This window comes from Micromys minutus (assembly GCF_963924665.1).
Source record: "Micromys minutus genome assembly, chromosome: 1".
In the NCBI taxonomy this organism is placed as follows: Eukaryota; Metazoa; Chordata; class Mammalia; order Rodentia; family Muridae; genus Micromys; species Micromys minutus.
Window position 1 is genome coordinate 29,697,519 of NC_137969.1, and position 19,076 is coordinate 29,716,594.

The 19,076-nt window shown below is 49.9% G+C and overlaps 1 protein-coding gene across 1 annotated transcript; it reads right to left on the reverse strand.

Moving 5' to 3' along the window:
* Positions 1 to 3,240: 3,240 nt before the first annotated feature.
* NEFH (neurofilament heavy chain) lies at positions 3,241 to 12,436 on the reverse strand (the record flags this gene model as incomplete). The annotated part of the gene is made up of 4 exons (XM_080929092.1): positions 3,241 to 5,578; positions 8,516 to 8,640; positions 9,663 to 9,862; positions 11,554 to 12,436. 4 exons carry the CDS (start codon positions 12,434 to 12,436, stop codon positions 3,706 to 3,708), a joined length of 3,081 nt encoding a protein of 1,026 aa, XP_080785218.1. The 3' UTR covers positions 3,241 to 3,705.
* Positions 12,437 to 19,076: the final 6,640 nt, after the last annotated feature.

Genomic DNA, 19,076 nt, shown 5'->3' on the forward strand with positions numbered 1-19,076 from the left:
ATCTGATCCTTGGGACTACATAAACCAGAGTTAGCAGTACACACCAACAGCCCTTGGGAGGTTAAGGAAAAAAGGTTGAACACTGTGGCTTTCTCTGCACTGATATCATGGTCTACACAAGGCCCTGTCTCAAAAGGAAGATGCCCACATAGACTACAGATTACATATTACATTTATATAATATGGTTATCTCTTTTTTAAAAAAGATTTTTAAATTATATATAAGTACACTGTATCTGTCTTCAGACACACCAGAAGAGGGCATTAGATCTCATTACAGATGGTTGTGAGCCATCCTGTGGTTGCTGGGAATTGAACTCAGGACCTCTGGAAGAGCAGTCAGTGCTCTTAACCACTGTGCTGTCTGTCCAGCCCCAATATGGTTATCTCTTCACATGTGGTGTCATCTTTATAAGAAATTTGGAGTATTTGGAAGACTGTAACATTTCTAGGCAAGCCAGATGAGGAGAGCCAGAGGTGGTGGTTCATGCCTGTATAGGACTGGGTTGTTTTGTTGTTTTTTTAAGGGCTATATCACCACTTTATTTCTATTTATTTGTCTATTATTAAAGATTTATTTATTTGTTTTACGTGAATCCACTGTTGCTGGCTTCAGATACACTAGAAAAGAGCATTAGATTCCATCATGGATGGTTGTTAGCCACCATGTGGTTGTTGGGAATTGAACTCAGGACCTCTGGAAAAGCAGTCAGTGCTCTTAACCACTGAGCTACCACTCCAGCCCCAAGGACTGTTTTTTGTTTGTTTGTTTTGTTTGTTTTTGTTGTTTTGTCTTGCCTTCCAGATCCTCACTTTGTTGTTGGTGATACGTGATTGGATGGTAGAAAGTGGGGTGGGAACAAAGTTTTGGTAAGGTGGGAGAGGAGAATCAAAATGGAAGACGAAGGAGAACCATCTCCGTCCTCGAGGCTCTGAGGAGCCTTAGGTAGATATGATTATTTCTGAGGGTTTCTATGGGTCAGTTTGTTTTATCTAGGTGGGTGGCTTATATCTTTGTCAAATGGTTGTAAACTCATTGTGTGCTTGTATTGTGGACTGGGGATTTAACATATAAATCTGTTTGATAAGTTATTGATTGTTGAGTATGTTTTTTTCTGGCCGTGGAGGACAGCATGTTTAAGCTGAGAGGCAGCTGGACCGTGCAGATCTGGTGCAGGCCCCGAGGAATGAGATGTGTGTGTGCAGGCATGGTAACTAGCCACCTTGAGGACCATGTGGAAGAGACCCCGGTACCTGGCTCCATGTCAGAGCAACTCCCACGGAGTGAGACCCTGCAGGACCAGTAGCAACAGAACCTTTTCGATTTTTACAGCATTTTATGTTCAGATGTTGCTATGTGCTAGGGCATATGGACATCTGATCTCCCCGGGGAAGACAGCTCAGGTTTTCAGTCATTGACTACGTTGAGAATTTAAGTGATTATTTTCATTCAGTCACTGAAGTGCAAGCCTATAATCCAGCTCTCAAGAGGTGGAAGCAGAAAGAGCAGGGAGAACAGGAGTTCAATGTCATCTAGAAACAAATCTAGTTAGAAAGTTAGAGGTAATCGTGTTTGATACGAGACTCTCTCTCTCTCTCTCTCTCTCTTACACACACACACACACACACACACACACACACACACGCACAGTCTTTATTTCAAGGTGAACCTCCCCCAAAAAAGGTGACCACCCTAACCTGTCTTGGCATTCCTTTAATAATTCCATCTTTTTGACAGATGAAGATGCGGTGCCAGGGATGATTTGTGAATTCTACCTGGAGTGTGAACCATGAACAGAATTTTGGAATACGGTGAGGGGGCACTTGTTCACTCCCTGAGGTGTCACCATTCTGTCACTAGTGTACCAATTACCTCTCCCCCCCCCCCCTTTTCCTTCTTCTGAGACAGGGTTACTTTGTGTAGCCCTGGCTGTCCTGGAAATTCTCTATCGACCAGGCTGACCTTAAATCCAGAGACCTGCCTGCCTCTGCCTCCCGAGTTCTGGGATTATAGGTGTGTACCACCATTGCTCAGCCAAAACTCCCCTTTTAGCCACTGAATTATTCAGAACGCTCCTGGTTGTAAAGAAGTGTTGCAACCCGAAGAGTTTGGTAATGAAGGTGATTTATCACTTTGAGGAACGACCAAAAGCAGTGGGTTGGATCATCAGGAAGTCCACCATGGCTCTCTACGTATCTTGTTTCTATTCATCTTGCCCTGTCTCAGACTGTCTTACCTTAGGTCTGGAAACATGGTTGCCCATGGCTCCTAACTTGAATCTCCCTACCAGCCACTCTGGTCCCAAGTTTAAAATCCCAGAAAAGAGCATCCTCCGATCCTCTGACTGACCAGAAGTAGGAAGATTAGACAGGATAGCTGAGAGCCATCAGTGGAGGGAGGAGCAAAGAGGCAATTTCTGGAAGGGGTGTTGAGCACATAGAATAACAGGCTATGCCAGTCCCACCATGGACTGGACAGTCAGGATGCCATGGAAACCTGTAAGAGGACCATATAGCTTTCACAATTACTTCCAGAGCTAGGCATAGTAACTCCATTGTAACTCCAGATACTTGAGTGGCAGAGACAGGAATATGAGTTCAAAACCACCCTGTGGTTGGTTTTAAGCAAGATACTGTCTCGAAAAACAAACCAAAAAATGCAAAAAGGGGCAATAGTGGGGGTACTTTCTGAATAAAAGAATCTATGCCCAGAGAAGCACATTGAGTGTAAATTAGGTGACTGTTGAAAAAGTTGTCACTGTCTCACAACACATGAATTATCCATGTATGGCCCCTTATGCATAGGTATGTCTCATCTAACATGCAGAGTCCGTGGACCATTCGACACCCTCCTGGGATTCACTGTTCCCAGTGTCTCAGCATCAGCATCCATTAGGGCAAACTGGCCAAGTGTGTACTTTCTCATTCCTCCCTCAGATCGTGATATCAACGATGTGCGGTCGGGAGTCTGTGGGCTTATAAGGCTCCCAGGTGATGCTGATGAAGATGATCCACAGACCATACTGAGGCCACCAACGCAGATTTGATGTGATGTCTAAACCTCCTATCCCTGCCTCTAGCCTTCCCAGAGGAAGGGAACAAATAAAAACAGCCACAGTTTTATTTCAGAAGCACTTGGTTTTATTGCATGGAAGCAATTGAAAGTGGACTTCAGTGGACAGTACACCCTGGCATGGTTCAGTGGCCAGTGCCCTGCCTCACCTGCTGCAGCTCTTCCAGGAGTGTGTACTGGGCAAGGGCCTGATCACTCCTTTGGAAAACAAGAAGGCATTCAGGAATAGGTTACAACATGTCAAGCATAATGCATTTCTAACTGCTCATTCATTATTGCGGTCATCTGTCGGTTGGACATACAGGAAATAAATGCACTTACTTGGAAAGGAGGGGGCAGTTTTTAGTCACGTGTTTTACGTGTAGCGTTCAGCATACATCACGTTCGGCTACAATAAGCTATCATAATTGTCCATCACCTGGGGAGGGTTTTCAGTGTGTGTGGGGGCAGGGCTCAGGGTCATCTTCTCTTGCTAACTTAATCCTAATAGAAATTTCTGTTTGGTGAGGCCATCTAAGTAGTGTTTCTTCTTACAGAGGGAAAGGAAGAAATAAAATTTATTACGCTGACCCTTGAGTACTGGAACCGTCCTGAGTTTCTCTGGCTATTCTGGGTGTCCCTCTTGTCCTCTCTTACTTCTCTCCCTTGGCGGACTTGTCCTCTGTGGCCTTCTCTGGGAGCTGGCTATCTTTTTGGTCTGTGCTAGAGGACTTTTCAGCCTTCTCCGTCTTGGGTTTGCTAGGCTCTTTGGAGAGGCCCTTGTCATCCTCCTTGGCCTTGGCCTCCGTTTTGGGTTTCTCCTCAGATTTCTTGGACTCTGTAGTCTTCTCCTTGGTGTCTTTCTTCTCTGGTGCTGCTGGCATGTCCTCTTTCTTTGGTTTTTCCATCTCTGCGGGTTTACTAGGTTCTTTGGCCTTACTGTCTTCTGCTTCCGTCTTGGTTGTCTTTGTCTTCTCTTTGGGTTTAGCTTCTTCCTTCATGCCTGTCTTAGCAGGAGTCTCCTCCTCTGGGGCCACTGCTTTCTTCTTCTCTTCAGTCTCTTCCTTCTTGGCTTCTGCTGTAGAGTCCTTGGGCTTTTCTGTGGGAGTTTCCTTCTTCTCCTCCACCTTGGGCTTTGGGGACTCTTTGGGAGCTTCATCTTTCTTACTCTCCTTTACCTCTGTTTTTGGTGTAGCTGGTGTCTTCTCTTCCTCTACCTTCTTTGGGGGTTCTTTGGCTTTTACCTCCTCCTTCACAGGAGACTTCACCTCTTCCTTCTTGGGAGCCACCTTTTCAGAAGTCTTGGCCTCTTCCTTCTCAGGGGACTTGACCTTCTCAGGGGACTTGACCTTCTCAGGGGACTTGGCCTCCTCTTTGGCAGGGCTTTTGACCTGTTCAGGGAATTTGATGTCTGCAGGGTGCTTAGCTTCCTCCTTTACTGGAGTCTTAGCTTCCGGAGACTTCACATCTAGAGTCTTAGCCTTCTCAGGAGACTTCGCTTCCTCCTTCATGGGGCTCTTGGCCTTCTCAGGGGATTTCACCTCAGCTGGAGGCTTGATCTCTTCCTTCACCGGGGACTTGGCCTTCTCAGGAGATTTGGCCTCAGCTGGGGACTTCACTCCTTCCTTCACGGGGGTCTTGTCCTTCTCTGGAGATTTTACCTCAGCTGGTGACTTGGCCTCAGCTGGAGATTTAGTTTCAGCTGGTGACTTGGCCTCAACTGGAGACTTGGCCTCACCTGGGGACTTTACCACAGCTGGAGATTTGGCCTCAGCTGGTGACTTGGCCTCAGCTGGAGATTTAGCTTCAGCTGGTGACTTGGCCTCACCTGGGGACTTCACTGCAACTGGAGATTTGGCCTCAGCTGGTGACTTGGCCTCAGCTGGAGATTTAGCTTCAGCTGGTGACTTGGCCTCACCTGGGGACTTCACTGCACCTGGAGATTTGACCTCAGCTGGTGACTTGGCCTCACCTGGGGACTTCACTGCAGCTGGAGATCTGACCTCAGCTGGTGACTTGGCCTCAGCTGGTGACTTGGCCTCACCTGGGGACTTCACTACAGCTGGTGACTTGGCCTCAGCTGGTGACTTGGCTTCACCTGGGGACTTCACTGCAGCTGGTGACTTGGCTTCAGCTGGTGACTTGGCCTCACCTGGGGATTTCACTGAAGCTGGAGATTTGACCTCAGTTGGTGACTTGACCTCTTCTTTCACAGGAGATTTGGTTTCCTCTTCGGCAGGGGGAGATGTAGCTGCTTCTTCTTCTCCTCCCTCCTCCTCCTCTTCTCCTTCTTCCCCTTGGGCCTCTTTGTCCTCCTCTTCTGTCACTTCTTCCGTCACCTGTATCTCTTCTGTCTGTTCCTCTACAATGACAGTTTCCTTCTCCGATTTTTCTACTACTTTTATCATCTCTTCACTTTTGACTTTTATGTGAGTGGATGTGGAGGGAATTTTGGGGAGTCCCTCGGTAAGAGAGAAGGGGCTTGGACCAAAGCCAATCCGACACTCTTCGCCCTCCAGGAGCTTTCTGTGGAATGGATAATGGGGTACAGTTAACTCAGAGCCCCCGTGCATTCAAGAACAGGGTTTGGTGAATGAAGGGTCTGATTCGATGGCAGAAATTCCACTTTCTTTTCCTTGCTCCCTTTTCTTCTCTCCTTTTTTCATTTTCATTACTAGTGGACATTTTGAAGTTACTTTTCATTATGCTGGGGATGGAGTCATGCTAGCACACACTCTGCCCTGAGTCACAGTCTCGGAAGGAAGCACTTTGAGAATGGAGAAAATTACTTCTCAAAGTGCTCCAGTGGTCACCTATAAAGCCTGACCCTCATGGGGAGCTTCACTGCTGCTTATGGGAAGAAACTTCTCCCCAGAGAATGGTCCCCAATAGACAACACCTAAGTTGACAAAGCTTACACTTATTGTCTCTCAACTAACACCCAATTCAAGACAGACATGGTGGCACACGCCTTTAATCTCAGCACTTGGGAGGCAAAGACAGGTGATTGTCTGTAGATTAGAGGTTAACATGGTCTACAGAGCAAGTTCCAGGACAGCCAGGACTACACAGAAAAACTCTGTCTCAAACAACCCCACCTCCTCCCCCAAAAAGAAAAACCTAATTCAAGGGAAAGTTGGAGGTCTGGGGTTTTAACTCAGTGGCATATTGCTGGCCCAGCATGTGTGAGTCCCTGGGTTTGGAGAGAGAGAGAAGGGGAGGTGGAAGAATAACTCCTGAACTTTGTACATGACCTCTACATGCACACTGTACACACAACCCTGCACGCACACAATAACTTAAAAAATAAGCCCCTCCCATGACTGAAGGAACAGGAAGCCCACACTTACACATTTAGGCTGAGAGGTTTCCTAACTGCCATTTAGAGTGTCCTGTCTCTTTTTTGTAGCCATTCTTTGGGGTTTCTCCTCTCACTTAGCAACTCACTAGTCGGTGACCTTATCCAAACTACCCAGACTCTTAAGGCTTTCATTTCCTCACTGGTAAAGTCTGATCACCAGAGTCCTTACCTCAGAGGGCTGTTTCTGAGAGAGAATGAATATTAAGGTGGAGGGTCGGGCTGGCTGTTGGCTGTTTAGTGGAAGCATAGGGGTTTTCCCTAGAACAGTGCTTTCCAAATTTAACATCTTACAAATTACCCTGGATCTTGTTAAACTACAGATCTTAATCTACAGCCTGGGGCAGGGCCTGTCTTTCTGACTCTTGGCTACTATACTACACTGAGTAGCAAGATTCGAGCAGAGCCAGGAGGCGGGCAGCCAAGGATCACCAATCAGAAAAGGCCTTTGGCAGGTCAGCCCTGCTAGCTATAATGGCTCATCTTTTGGAACTGGTCTTCTCATGGCTACCATTTGGTGAGCACCAGCAGAACCTGTGTCACCTTGTAAACAGGACTGGCCGAGCTTCCATCAACCCACGGTTTGGATGTTGTTTCTGTTGTCTCGTTTGTTTTTGCACAACAGACTAAGAAATTCCAAAGTGTGGGGCTGTAATAGTGTCTGACTATTTGAGCCCCTCTTTTCCTCCAAAGCAAATCTCTGACTAGCTGAGTTTGGGGTAGAAAAGGATCGTTAAACTCTAAGTCACCATCAGAAAGATAGCAAGTCACTCCTGAGCCAGTGAGGTAGCTTAGTGGGTAAACACACTGACCACCAAGCCCAAGGCAAGTTTGATTCCCAGGAACTACATGGTAGAAGCAGAAAGTGAACCCCTTCAGACTGTCCTCTGACCTCCATATGTGTGTGCATGAAGGTACACACACACACACACACACACACACACAAATAAAACGTTGTTAAGAGAAAGTAAGTCAACTTCAAGACTTCTGCCTCTCTCAAAGTAGAACAGTTGTCAGGGGCTGGGGCAGGGGATGGTGAGGGCCCTGTAAGGAGTCTGCAGCTTGAATTTGGGATGCTGAAAACAGATAGGGATGAAGAGAAATGAGTGTTGTGTATGCAAATACATGCAAGTGCGTTTAAACCACTGACTCGTTCCTTTAAAACCGTTAAATGGCCAATTTAAGATACAGACGTTAAAATACTTTTTTTCTTATTTTATCGTGAGCATGCATGGGTGTGGGTGAGAGAGGTTATGTGGGTGCATGCATGACACATGTGAGAGAGGTTATGGACAACCTTTAGGAATCAAAGCTCTGTCTACAGTAGAATCTGCTGATCAAATTTGGGCCCTCAGGCTTGACTAGGGAGTGCCTTTACCCACGGAACCATCTTGCTGATCATAATCACCAAAAAATATATTGTACTTAGGACTGGAGGGACAGCTGAGCTTTTAAGGGTTAAGGCTCACAAACTGAAATACTTTGGCTGGTAAGATGGCTAGGTGGGTGGAGATGCTTGCTGCACAGGTCTCAGTGCCTGAATTCAACCCTCCGAGCCCACATAAAGATGTGAGGGGAGACTCTACAAAGTTGTCCTCTGGCCCATGTGTGCCTGAACATGAGTGTGTGCACACAAGCAAAATAAAAATTAAATAGAAGGGCTGGAGAGATAGTTCAGTGGTTAAGAGTACTGACTGCCTTCCGAAGGTCCTGAGTTCTACTCCCAGCAACCACATGGTAGCTCACAACCATGTGTAATAAGATCCGATGCCCTCTTCTGGTGTGTCAGAAGAGAGCTACAGTGTACTTATATATAATAAATCTTTTAAAAACATTAAACAGAAAACCTTTAGCTAGGTTGTGATGACACACACCTTTAATCCCAGTTGGGAAGCAGAGGTAGGTGGGTCTAGAGACCCTTTCACATGGTCTGGGAGGGCTACATTGTGACATCTGTTTTAAAACAAAAAATAAAAAAATAAAGACCAAAAACCTTCTGTCTTTAAAACATAGGCAGCTACCCAAATACAGCCTGCAACTGAAGGCTTAGTGCTTTATGGGAACTCAGGGGTCCACACTGCACCAAGGCTCCTGAGCCACATCACCTGTAAGCAGCAATCTCAATATCCAGGGCCATCTTGACATTGAGCAGATCCTGGTACTCTCGGAGCTGCGTGGCCATCTCCCATTTGGTGTTTCTCAGCTCACTGTCCAGCTGCTGGATAGCGTCCTGGGGATGACAGATCAGGAAGGTCATCCGACGTCCCATACCTGGCCCTCGGTTCCAGGTAAACTGGTACTACCCTGCTCAGCCACCTGGCTGGGGACAAAGTCCCACCCTGTCAGAATTTCAGTGTGCGCATGTACAGTCATGGAAAAATCTGGAGCAAAAGTCTCAGCCTGAGGCAAGTGCTGGAATGGAATACAACAGACACTGGCTCAGTCAGGATGATGGGTGAGTTTTTACACGTCTTAGAAAACGTTCCCTGAAGGGTTGAGATGTAGCAGGGTGGTACACTCCACAGGCTACCTAGGAGGAGAGTGGTCTTAGCTTCTTTGTTTTCTGTTCTTTCCAGAAGTGCCTGTAAGTCAACACTTCTTTTCGCCGGAGCGCTGCTTAAAGCAGTGGTTCTCAACCTGTTCGCTGGGTTATAGCAAACCTCTTTCTCCAAGAAATATTTACATTGTGACTCATAACTAGTAAAACTGCCGTTATGAAATAGCAACAGAAATAATTTTATGGCTGGGGGTGACCACAACACGAGGACCTGTATGAAAAGGTTGCAGCCTCAAGGAGGCTGAGAAGTTGACGTTTCTCCATTGCCAGGTAGTTACTACATTTACTCCTTTATCAGGTTCTAGGAAGACTGAAGAAATCTTCCAAAGCTGGGCCCAGGCCACACTCCCCTCACTCACAGACAATGGTGTGTAGAATGCTTACTCTAACCAAGATTATGCTGAGCATTTATACTTAAGTAGTAAATTATTTATTAGATGCTAGGATGGAGCCCAGGACCACATACACTCTACCACTGAGCTATACCCCCAAGGTTGCTGAGCCCTCTAAATCTCTTAGATCGTCACAGCTCTGCAAAGCAGGTCTTTGCTAGTTTTCCTTTCATTCCAGAGAGAGAATTTCAGTTCAGGTAGGCAGATAACTCTCCAGGTCACACAACAGAAAATGTGAAGTCTGACTCAGAGACCAGGGTCCTGCTCTAAGAAAGGAAGTGAGTCACCCTCCCCTCTGCTCACCTGGTAGGAGGCAATGTCGGCCTGGTGACGGTCCTCCAGCTCAGAGCGCTGCCTCTCCAGTGACTCCTTGGTGCTTTTCAGCGCCTCCAACTCTGTGGTCCTGGCCTGCAGCTGCCTCCGGTACTCAGTGATCTCCTCCTGGGCCGAGCGCATAGCATCTGTGTTCACTTTGGCTGCCTCTGAGAGTCGATCCAACCTCACTAAGGAGGGAAGGAATCAGGACCCAGGGTTAGCAACACATGAACTTGGGTTGCAATCTGAAAAGTGGCATGCATGGGTTGAAGACCTACTGGGTGCCAGGATGTTTAATCCACACTTTCCTATGAAGGTCAAGTAGTTATTGTCCAAAGCCACCCTGCTGGTGAGTGGAGGGATTCAAATTTAGTCTCTCTGGCTTCAAAAAACAGACTGTGTCTCCCTCAACCTGATCCATAAACCACTCAGGAGATAGGAAGCCCCTGGCAGCGCTCCTTAGCTAAGGGTTAGCACACTGCACTGAGGGGTTCAGATGGGAAAACTAGCATGAGGCCTAACAGAAGTTAATATTCCTGTAACTTCTCCAGGTATGAACACTGTGGAAGTGATCAGTTACATTGTAGCCATGGTAACTTCACTGCAGATTTCTGCAGAGTCCAAGGTCACAGGAGAGCACAAGGCCCGTGTACCAGCCCTCTGTCCCTTCCTCTTCTGACTTCCTTGTCTAGCACAGCAGCTCCTGGCCAATGCAGCCTCTGCCACCAACTGGCACCTGGTTCTCAGATCTTGTCCAGGCCAGTCAAAATCAGAAATTGGTTTTAATCTCCAGAAAGTGAGCATCCTACATCCAAGAGCTGAGTCCTGGTGGAAAGAAAGAGGCCGGCCAGTGGGAACACATATCCTAGCATGCTCTGCTTGAGTGAAGGGCAAACCTAAAAGAGAAGAGGTCCCCTCTGGGGGGAGCCTTGCTGCAGAGATGGGGGAAGGGCACTGCCACTGCAAAGATGTGGAACGTGAAAAGGGAAATTCCAACCATCCAAATCCCAGCATTCCTGGCTTTCTGTGCTGTTAGCAAAGGCTTAAAAACCACCCAAGTGAGGATTCGTAGCTGTTATCACAGACACCTTTGCAAAGTGCAGATACTCTGCTCTTGCCTCCAGAGCAACGCATGGGTTTATAGATGATTTCTGGAACGATTCTGCAGCTGACACTAAGAAGCCCAGTTACTCTATGTCCCAATCCCAAAAGAGACGAGAACAAGAGAAGGCCAGTGTTGGTCAAGGTCACCCTGCAGCTACTGGGCAGGGTTTCAGGGCAACTGCAGTCTAGCTGACTCAGAACCCTTGTAAATTTTGGGAAAGAGGAAGGGGATATTAAATAACACAGAGGCTGCCTCAGTCATGAGGTCCACGTGCTGTTTCCATACTGGCTAGAAAGAGTGTGAAAATGAATGGCTTTCATCTTACACAGCAGATTACGGAAATTCGAGACATTATGCACCGAGCAAGTAGAGAGACGAAGCCTGGTGGGTGTCAGAATACTCCTGTTCCAACCGCTGTGCAGGGTGCTAGGAAGGGTGGGCAAAGTAGGCACAGCAAGCGGCTGATGGATACCTGATAGGGCCTAGAAGGGGCTTGCTCCGTTTCAGATGGGAGACCAGTCTGAATCTGGGGTCCGTCTAATAGTGTGGGGAGCACAGGGGTTGGCCCTGGTATTTAAGTACAGACTTAAATAACGTGGAGGGTGGCAACTAAAGGAAAATCCAGAGTTGGGGCGCCCCAAGGGAGGGTCTGAGTTAAACTTTATGAGGTGACATGCACTTCACAGAGGGTCCAGTCTTCCTTGGTGGACCCACAGGCTGCTCACTGCCCAGCCAGCAGGGGGCGACTCCTTCCCACCCCGCGCTCCCGCGCACCTCGGAACCACTCCTCGGACTGCAGCGTGCTCTGCACCGCGTGGCCTTCGAGCTGCGCGCGGATCTCCCGCAGCGCCGACGTCACGTCGCACTTGAGGGCGTCGCGAGCCTCGGCCTGAGCCTGCGCCTGCGCCGCGCCGCAGCCCTGGATCTGCCCGAGCAGCTCGCCCACCTCCTCCTGGTGGTGGCGCCGCAGGTAGCCGCACTCTTCCTGCAGCGCCTGCGCCTTCTTCTGCAGCTCCACGCGCGCCGCTTCCGCCTCCTGCGCGAAGCGCGCCAGGGCGCGCGCCGCCGCCTCCGCCTCCTCGCGCTGCCGGGCCTCCTCGTCCAGCCGCTGGCGGACGTGCGCGATGTCCTCCAGCAGGTGCTCCTGCTCCAGGCGCAGCTGCCCGCGCGCCGCCCCCAGGCGCAGCACGGCGCCGCGCATCTCGCGCACCTCGCGCTCGTACAGCTCGCCCATGGCGGCGCGGCCGGCTTGCTGCTGCCGCAGCGCCGCCGCCTCGCCCTCCAGGCTGCGGTTGTGCGCCTCGAGCTGCCTCACCTTGTCGATGTAGCCCGCGAAGCGGTCGTTGAGAGCCTGCAGCTGCTCCTTCTCGCTGCGCGCCGCCACCGCCGCCACCACGCAGCCCTCCGGGCCGTTGCTTAGAGTGTCTAGCGAATCGGTGCTCGAGGCGGCGCCGGCGCCGCGGAAGCGGCTGGGCGAGGCGGACACGGAGCTCACGGACGTCCGCGCCCACGAGTGGAAGCCGCTGGAGGAGCCGGCGGCGGAGCGCGTGCCGCTGGCGCCTGCCTTGCGGCTCAGCGCGTAGTGCAGGCTGCCTCCTCCGTGCAGCGGCGCGAACGGGGCGCCCAGCAGCGCATCGGCGCCGCCGAAGCTCATCATGGCCGGAGCAGGTGCGGCCGCCGGCGGAGCGGGAGTGCGGGACCGGGACAGGGCAGGCAGCACTGCGGCAGCTCCGGGACGCCGGCTCTTTTATATCCGCGGTGGCCCGGTCCGGCCCCTCGGCAGTGGGGGGCTGGGGAGGAGGGCCCCGCCCTCTCCACCTCCTCCCCCGCGGCCCCGGGTCGACCGGCTTCTCCGCAGTGAGAGGGGCGGGGCAGGAGGGGACCCAGGAGTGAAGGGGAATCGAAGCATAGTCAGCGGAGCCTCCCGAGGTCAGACCAAGGAGTAAAGGACTTCCGGAGCGGACAAGTGCAGACCTCCAGGTGCTGGTCGGAAGACCCTATTGGTCAGGATAAGACCCTCAGAATAAGAGAGGACACTCGAAATAGCGAGAAGACCCGCAGAACTGATGAGGCAGGGCGCCTTCGGGTTGAAACAGTGGGAGACACTGCAGCAATTACTATGAGAGGACTCCCCTACTTGAGAACCAACGCAGGGCTCCCTAATAGTTAGAGAGGACCTTGAGATAAGGACTGCAGACTGCAGCCACCCACGAAGGGATTCTGTAAGGCACTGCATGATGGCCACTACTGTGGATAAATTGGGGACCTCCCAGTTGGAGGTGCAGTGTTCTCCAGATACTACAGCGGCCACGGGCCACCCAGAGGGGCTTAAGGAACTGTGTACAGCTAGCTTCGGGGTGGGGGTTGTGAGGACTTGGAGTTTGAAAGGACTGCAGGGCTGCCCTGAGGGAATATGGGAAACACTGCAGAAGGAGAAAGGAAGTGCTGGGTGAGAGGAACTTGGTACTCTCTAAAAACTCCAGTGGCCACGACTGGAAAGTGGAGTCTGCATCTTGCCCAGCAAGAGAAACTGTCGGCGAAGAAGCAGGGGGTCCCTGAGTAGGCAGCAAGATCCTCAACACCTAAGCCAAGTTCTGCATACAGGGTGGAGAGTGGGGTTAGCTCTGTGCTTCTCTAGCTGGATGACCTTGTACAAATTGTGTGCTCCCGTTTGGCTTTCTCTTGTGTACAAGAGACAAGACTCAACACCAAACCCGTGTACCCCTAGGAGCTTTGAACTTGGGGGATCTCTGGCTGAATTTAGGGAGGAGAACCCACATATTGCCAGTGGGAATATGTACCCCTCACCTGAGAAGTTTGGCTTTCTCCCTTCCTTGTCCGATTTTCCTGTTTGATTCTTGTCATCTCTTATTCCCACAATAGATAAACCAACACTGCCAAAAAAGCATCCCCCTTCGTGCTCCGAGGAAGTGGTGGGGTGGTTTATCTGTACCAAAGTCCACCGACCCACTCATGAGCCCTACTGAGGTTTCAGGTAAAAGGGCGGGGGCGTCGGAGGGGCTCAAACGTGAAGCTCTTGCTTTGTTATATGGCTCTTTCTTGGTTTGGTTTTCCAGCCAAAAGCGCCATCGCTTCAGCACCAGGGACAGCGCCTGCTGCTCTGATGGGAAGGGTTAATCCATTCCCTACAGAGTGGGGAGGTTTCCTAGCTTTTCCAAGCAGTCCCTCTGTAGGATAAGGGGGAGGGGTGGCTGAGTCAGATGACAGGGGCTGAAAGCGACCTACGGTTGTATGTAAGTGACCCACCCCTGCATGTCCTGTCTAGTGCCTGGCTTCTAGTGGAGTTCTCCCTGTAAACCTCTCCCCGGAGCAGAGAAAACCCCACTCCGACGTCCACTGGCAAGCTCTGGGAACCAGTGTAGACTTCTTGAGATCAGAACTTCTCCCAGGCAATTACCTCAAGACTCACTGAACCCCAGCTTACTATGATCTTTTTTTTTTTTTTTTTTTTTTTTGAGAGATCCCCAGGACCGTTCTAAAAGAGACCCCTGCCTGTCTCTTTCCTTACCTCGGTTTCATCCACAGCCCCTGGCTGCAGGCTGACCCTCATAGCTATGGAAGTGATGGCGCTGTCCCTTTAACCACGTTTTACTGGAAGGAGAGTGCACTAGGGAGGAGGGGGAGGAGTTTCTAGTTTTTCATGATGGAGCAGAACATGATGAAGCATTTTCCCAATTTAAAGGTCCCGGCATGCTGCTCTCTGCAGAGGGCAGAAAGGCTAGAGGCAGGGTGTTGTTGAAAGGCTGAGGTGAGTGGCTTGTTTGAGGCACTGTAGAATGTCATGGGGAGGGGGCTTGGATACAGACCTCTACCTGCTTACACCCCATTATCTTCCATCCTGTTTGGAATTTTGCTATTAGATCCTTGTTCCTTTGAGTCTCTTGAGCTTTCTGCAGAATGTGCATGCCCTTCTTGGGTGTGAGAAGTCTGACAGGCAGTTGACAGCACACATGGATGTTAGGATTGGGGGAGGGGTAACGTGGCTTCTAAGAGGTGCCAGGTGTGGCTTTTGTGACTGTAAGATGGTCGTGAATGCTGGAACCCTGGTCAGTCCTTCAGACTGACCTTCAGAATGCTGTCTCCTTCCCTTCACCCTGAGCTTAGGTCATTATCCTCTCCTGGGGTTCTGTGGTCCTCAGTGCTAATCCCTGCCAGTGCCCTTCCCAATCTGTCATGTGTTCTAGGAATTATGTGGTCCCCAGGTCCTCAGTCTGAATCCCTGCCAACATGCTTCCCAGCCTGTCACTGTGAGTGGATGGATAGAGGAATCCTAACCAGTTCTCTAGCAAAAAAATGTACGAGCAGGAGAGAACTAAGAATGATTCTTTTTGCTTCCCAGTGGTGGTGCACGCCTCTAATCCCACCATCAGGAGGCAGAGGCGGGCTGACTCTGTGAGTCTGAGGCCAGCCTGGTCTACAGAGAGAGTTCCAGGACAGCCAGGGCCACACATGATTCTTTACTAAGACCTTGCAGTTCAAATAACTTTTTCTTTCCTTCATGCATTTCTAACATGTAGCAATGAACAAGACAACATATCTACCCATTTATCCATCCCTTAATTGCTTACTGAGCCTTTGCTGTGTGTGATGGGCACACATTAGATGATGATACCACCGAAACCAGTAAGCCCACCATTCTAGCTGTCTCCTTGGGACGATTCTCAGTTCTTCCCAGATCTCAACCCAGAATGTCCAAGGTACCTTTAAGATGTGTGATTTGGATCCTGAACATTGCATGTTAGAGATTTAGTTCCCAGGAAGTTGCCTTTAGAAGATGGTGAAGATTTTAAGCAATGAAATCCTGCTCAGAGGTTTTCAGAAACTATGGGCATGCTCGTAAAGGAAGCTGTGAGTCCCAGGTCCCTTCCTTCCTCCCTTTCCCTCTCCTCTCCTCTTCCTGCTCTTCCCCTTCCTCCTCCACTTCAACTTCCTTCTGTCTCTTTCCTCCCTTCCTCTCTATTTCCCTTCCTATCTGCTCTTCTTCCTCTTCCTCCCCCTCTCCCCCACCTCCCCCCATAGCTCTTCCTATTGCTGTCTTAGAGTTTCTATTGCTGTGATAAAACACCATGACCAAAGTGCAAGCTGGGGAGGAAAGGGTTTATTTGGCTTATACTTCCACATTGGACGCTATCATTGAAGGAAGTCAGGAAGGCACCGGGATCAGGAGCTGAAGTAGAGGCCATGAAGGGGTGGGGTGCTGCTTACTGGCTCCCCCTCCCCCGCCAATACATGCTCAGCCTGCTTTCTTAGAGAACCCAGGACCAGCCCAGGGATAGCACCCCGGGGCCATGAGGAGGGCTGAACCTGTCAATCACTAATTAAGGAAATACAACTGGACTCGAGGAGGGGATTCCTCAACTGAGATTCCCTCATTTCAGATAACTCTAACTTGTGTCACGTTGACATAAAACTAGCCAAGGATGCTCTCTTTTTTTGTTTAGACAGGATCTTGCCTGAGCTAGGTTTAAGTTCTGCCCTCCTTTCTTAAGTTCTTGGGTTCCCAAGTGTTGGTGTTACCGGCAGTTTTATTGGTTCACTGAGGCGGCCTGTCACCATGTCACCCAGACTAGCCTTGAACTGATCCTCCTGCTGAAAGGCTGGGGTTGCAGGCTGTGGAGCTTCTTTATTCCTGGCCGTGAATTGAAGGGTTGGTTTGTTTGTTCTGCTACATTGTGCTGCCTTGCCATATAGTGCCAAAGCAATGGGTCCAACTGATCCTCGACTAGAACGTCCAAAACTACAAGCCAAGATGACCCTTCCCCCATCTTTTTTGTAAGTCCCAGTTACAAAAGCCAACAAATAGAATGGATATTCCTCTAACAAAAAGGAAAAGAGAAGCCAGGTGTGATGACTTACTACTGCTAGGATTTGGGAGGCTGAGACAGGAGGATTGCTGTAAATCCAAGATCAATCTGGGCTGTATGGTGAGTTTCAGGCTGGTTCAGACTACAGTGAGAGGTGGGGCTGTCACAACTAAGTATGCTAACTAGAGTTATTAGGACGTGTCTTTCCAGAGCCTGCTATTGTGAAGAGCCCTGGGAATCTTCCAGAACCAAACATACATGCTGAAGTAACTGAGCTTATTTGGTTTTGGGCCCATCTTCAGGTATCTCCCAGAAAAAAGTCTCAGTGGCCCACAGTGAAGGACTTGGAGTGGTGCCAGTGGACCTTGTGCTGGTGCTCCTCAGGGCTGGTGCTCCTCAGGGGCGTATTTTCAGGGTGAAGGATACAGCTATAGCCTTTCCACCAGGCACTGCTGCCCCCACTCCTTTTATTCAGTCTTGCTGGCAAGTCAGAAGGAGGAAGCTATAGTGGAAGCAGGTCCTTCACCTCCCGTGTGCACAGCAGAGAATCTCACAGTACATAGTCAAGACAGAAGCATTAACAAGTGGGCACCCTCCACAGTGCAGGGACCCTTCTTCCTGTTTTACAGATATGGAAACCTAGGCCTGCCTCAGTAAGGGTGTGGGTTTTCTGAGTTAATTGAGTGATAGAACCCAGGGCCTTAAGTCGCCCAGACTTAAGCAGTACTGCTCATACCCATGTCTCCTCCACAGCAGAGCCCAGATGTCTGAGGGCAGGGGAAGGAGAAGCCCCTAGAAGGGGGATGGCAGTTTTCTGGAGCTGAAACTGGGGAGAGGACTGGCTTCTGCCGAGAGTCCTGCTGCTAGCATCTGCACATCATAGGTTGTGTTTCATTTTTAGTGTTGAATTCAGGCCCTCATGCAAAGCCAAGAGTTCTTTCTCTCTTTAGGAAAGAGCATCACATCTTACATCAGCTACTTTTCTGTTGCTGTGATAAATGCCATGGTCAGGGCGAGTTACAGAGGGAAGGGCTTATGTGGGGGTATGGTCCTGAAGGACCGGAGTCCGTCATGGAGGTAGGAACAGCTGAGAGCTCACACCTCAAGCCCAAGCAGCACAGATGAGTGGGAAAGCCCACCCCTGGGAACACCTCTAGCAGGGCCACACCTCCTAAGCCTCCATAAATGGTGCCACCAATGGGGAACCAAGTATTCAGATGTCCAGGAATATGGGCGAGACCTCATACAGATCTTCACATACTTGCCTACTTACACACACGTGTATATGTGAGTGCAGGCGCTGCACACATGACATAGCATGTGTATGGAGGTCAGAGGAGAACTTGACTCTCTCCTTCCATCATGTGGGTTTCAGCACTCAGAACTACCCACCCGCCTCTCCTTCCCCTGTCGGAAGACCTGTACTGGCCTGAGACTCATATACAGCTGAGACTGACCTTGAACCCATGATCCTTCTGTATCTACTGCAAATGCTTTTATTTTTTCTTTCTCAAAAATCTAGTGTGTGTGTGTGCTCACACAGACACACACACACACACACACACACGTGCACATGCTAAAAAAAACCTCTACAAGTGTTTAGAGGTCAAAGAATAACGTGGTTCTTTTATTCAGCCATGCATGTCACTTCTGGGGATTGAACTCAGATTGTCAGACTTGGCAGCAAGCACCTTTACCCTGTGAGTCATCTCACCAGCCCAGCTGTTTTCCTTCTTTTCTAAATAAGGTGTGCCTTGTCTTCTCTCACATACTGCAAGTTTTATATGGAGAAGCACCTGTCCATTCTGTACGCTGCTGACTTCCATCAGTGTTTGGAACAATGGTTGCACACCATAGGAGCCCAGCAAGGACTTACGAAGTGGCAGCAGTGTTCCGCAGGAGCCTCTCAGCACCAGGCATGTGGACAGCTTCCAGCCTCAGCTTTGCAGGGCTGCCCTGAGGGCACTTGGGGAGGGAGGGCACACCCAGCCCCCGGTGTGGTTCCCTTTGCCTAGGCTCAGGCCATACACACTGCAACCTGTAGACTCACCTTCTTTGATTCACCAATTTTATGTCTGTGACGTCTACTTACCTGTTTTCTGTGGCCGTCACACCCCACATCCTCTGACTCTGTCCTCCTGCCTTCCTTTCTCTACTCCATCCACCCCTTTCCCTCTTTCCCTCTCCTCCATCTCTCCCCTGTTCTCCTGCTCCTCTGGTACGTGTGGGTCCTCCTTTCTCCCCTGTTTCTGTCTTCTTTAGCCTTCATTCCTCCTGTCCCCTGTAACCTCTTCTTTCTAAGATGTGTCCTCTTTCTGCCTGACTCAGATCCAATCTGTAATAAGAAGGGGACAGCCACCCCACCCTTACACACTTTAGGAAGCCAACTGCAAAGACAGAACGAGGTGCAGTTTTTATCCTCCCTTCATAGCTCCACCCATGGCCTTACCCCTCTGGACTGCCTAGTGCCTT